This window comes from Theobroma cacao, chromosome 4 (assembly GCF_000208745.1).
Source record: "Theobroma cacao cultivar B97-61/B2 chromosome 4, Criollo_cocoa_genome_V2, whole genome shotgun sequence".
NCBI classification, from domain to species: domain Eukaryota; kingdom Viridiplantae; phylum Streptophyta; class Magnoliopsida; order Malvales; family Malvaceae; genus Theobroma; species Theobroma cacao.
Window position 1 is genome coordinate 438,812 of NC_030853.1, and position 3,638 is coordinate 442,449.

The 3,638-nt window shown below is 31.7% G+C and overlaps 1 protein-coding gene across 1 annotated transcript in view; it reads left to right on the plus strand.

Moving 5' to 3' along the window:
* The window catches only part of LOC18600736 (aldehyde dehydrogenase family 2 member B4, mitochondrial), a 4,197-nt gene continuing 3,908 nt past the window's right edge, over window positions 3,350-3,638 (plus strand). The window contains exon 1 of the mRNA XM_018120340.1: window positions 3,350-3,563. Within this exon, the coding sequence (XP_017975829.1) occupies window positions 3,488-3,563 (76 nt within the window). The 5' untranslated portion in view covers window positions 3,350-3,487. The remainder of the gene's footprint in view (window positions 3,564-3,638) is intronic.

Here is a 3,638-nt window from a genome sequence, read left to right on the forward strand (position 1 = left end):
TTTTTCTTTTTAATTTTTAATTTATTTTCATTATAATTTTAAAATTTTAAAATTAATAGTCTATTATTAAAATATTAGTATAATTTTTTTATTTTTTCTCTATTTTCATTTTTTATTTTTTATTTATGCTTTCATTAAAAATTTAATATGTTAATAATTTAATAAGATAAACATTAATATTTTAAAATATTAATACTTTATTTATAATTTAACATTATTATGATTAAAATATTAATATTTTATAATTTATAAATAAATTTTTAACTTTTTTATTTTAAATTTTCTTTTTTTTCCTTTTTCCTTTCTTCTTCTCCATGGTTTGACCATCGGAAATGTGGCCGATAAAATGAAACGCCAATATGGCACAAGATGTGGCCTGATCTGGCCACTAGAGCACCAGATTGGCACTTCTCGTGGCCGTATCTAGTTGTGGAATGCCAAATCTGGTCGTGGGGATCTAGTCAGGAAGCACCAAATTTGGTGCTTCCTGTGGCTAGATTAGGCCATGGATCCTTGATCCAGTGACTCCTCGATTGAATCTTGTCAAAAAGCACTAAATCGACACTTTTCGACCATATTCAATCATGGAACCACTATCGCCACCATCATTCGTCGCTATTAATGTCATCTACAATGATGAGTGCAAGTTAGAGAGAAAATGTCAAAGGTAAGAATATGAGAAGAGAGAGAAAGAATAAGGAAAAATGAGAAGAAAAATAAATATTTATATGTCTAGAATTGTAATATTTCATTGTTTTAAGGGCCATTTTAATCTTATCAAATTTAAAAGCTATTCCTCCAATCATGGAATAGCAAATACCATGAGGTTGCTTGGGTGTAGCTAAGCCTCAATTTTAACCATTTTTTAAGAATAGCTAATATTAAAGAATAGCTATTCTTTTGTGGCAATTCCTTACCAAACGGGGCAAAAAAAACACGAGAATAGACAGAGAATAGCTCAGTTATTCCATGTACCAAACATGCTATAAAAGAAAGAAGAAAGCCATGCAATAGACACGTGATTAAATTAGTATATTAATTACTTTTATACATTTCTTTATTAATATTAAAATCTTTATTAAAGTAAACTTTCTTCCATTAAAATTAATTTAAGTATTATGTCAAAAATATACCATATGTAGGCAAGGATGGTGTCATTGGCGATAGGCAAAAAGGTGAAACTGCAAGTGTTGTCAAGTTCCAAGTTTAAAGACAACCTTGACTGATTCGATGGACCAAATTCAAAGACAATATATTGACTGTAGATACTTGATTTTGATTAATACATATTTTCTAAAAAATTATTTTATAGTATAATATTATACAAAAAACAATGAAAATAACCATTATAAGTGAAACACTATTTTATACAAAACAACTAAAACAAGTGACACGTTACTTTTTACAGAACAACTAGAACAAGTGAAGCGTTACTTCATGCAAAACAATTAAAATAAGTGGAACACTACTCCATATAGCACAACTAATACAAGTAGAATAGCTACTTCGCACAGAATAACCACTTCATATGAATAACAATGAAAGCAACCCGAAATGAATTGTAAAATTCATGAGTTATTTTTATCTTGGGATGTTTCAGAGAGTTTGACTTAGTGGCTCAAATATAAAAGTAATTAAGAGGTCTTCCTCTTAACTTTTTCTGAAATATAAGTGTTTCACCTTTCTTACTTTATTCTTGCATATTTGTTCACATACATCTTCTTCTCTTACACCTATTTATGTATAACATCTTCTTTTGTACCTGTTCACGTATAGTTTTTTCTCTTACATGTTTTCACGTATATCTCTTCTCTATTATTTTTAACTCGAGAACAAGTCATATTATACCTAATTACAGTAACGGTTACTCACATTAAAGCTTTTTATAATAATGTTATTCATGAGGCACATTAAAGTTTATTCTTGAGTAACCATCACTTTTAACATTATATACAAAGCCTCACTATTCATTTAGAATGGCTCTTTCCTCCCAAGCTAATGGATAATTCTATAGAGCTTCTCTCTCTAATTCTTTTCCATCTCCAAATTATTTTTTTTATTGTCTTCCACTTGCCACTACACTTAATATTTCATGAACTACTCTAATTTTTCTCTTCGTTACCTTCAACACATCCGTTTACTTGTTTGTAATACTTCTTCTCTTTATCACAAGAACTCCTTTTACATTGACTAATTAGATGGATTATTAGACTATTCATGTCCGACACCAACTAATTAACCTCACAACTCACAAGCATGCCTTGTATATGTATAATATCTGACTGAAAAAAAAATGAATAATAATATCTAACATGTATCATTGTCTCATTCACTTTTTCTTTTAAAGTTTAGGTTTGTTAATTAGAGATTAAAATAGAGTAGGAAAGTGTTTCTTCTTTTCCCTATTTGGGATTTGTTCCTATTTAGGATAAAATTCCTTGTATGACACCTGCTTTTTATCCAAAACGTACAAGTTGTTTGTCTGGCCTGTAATACAGAAACAGGGTCACTATTTCCATTTTCCCTTTTGGTGCATGAATCTATACAAATACAATTACTAGCCGAAATGCTGGTAATGATTTCGATCATAAAAACCCAAAATTGCCCACGAATTATACATTTTCCCACTTTATTTTCTAATTCTGGGATCCTGAAAACATGACAAAAGTTGGAATCTGTTGCCCATATATATAGAGCATATAGAGTCTGCAGATTTCCTGGTTTTTGGATAAAAGCAGAGGGCAATAAGTCACATTCTTACCAAATAAAAGTTGGAAGTTTGCTCCGCTTAACAAATCAACAAGTCCCAATTCCCAACAAGATCATCCACTAGCATATTTATAGACAAGGTGAAAAAATTCCAATGCTGCAACAGTAAATTTCTATTTAGGCGGCTCACTGTCACCCATTTTTTGTTCTCAACTTGATATCAGAAATAAGGAAAATTCTACCAACTATGCCTATGATAAGGATTGGATTGCCTGACTCTTGTATAAGCGATAATGACGTGTTTAGGCAAGTTGCCTTTATCAATATTATTCATTCATTTTGACTGCAGGTAACTCAATAAATCGGTAATGATTGGCCTTTGAGCCTTTTCTTTTTCGTTACGCTTTTATTCACATGGAAAATGATTGTTTCCTTTCCTATTTGGATGATTACCTTACTTCTATGACCAAGCAGGATGTCAGTACTCAAGTTGCTCTTTTGCGTGGGATTAAATCTCGTGAATTAATATGTACGGCAGCAATAATGAATTTAAGGAAAGTGATTAATACTTGAAAAAACAATGGAAGGAAATCGAGCTGTCCTTATTCGGCTGTATCTTTAGATGGAAAGTACAGAAAAGTTTCACCGCTTGGCCAAGATATTGTAGCATGTCGAGAAGAGACCATTTGAAAATGATTATAAAGAGGCTAAATGAGCGAGCCTGTACGACCGATTGAGAAGAGAAGTAGAACAAACGGCAACAATATTTGCAAACTTGATGGCTGCTCGAAGGCTATCCTCTCTGCTCTCTCTTTCTTCTTCTGCTACTGCTGCAACTTCTTTAGGTTCTTTTGGTAACATTGATCTCTCCCTCCCTCTCTCTCTCTCTCTCTCTCTCTGGAGTGAATGTCTTTAGTTTCTCTGGTGAG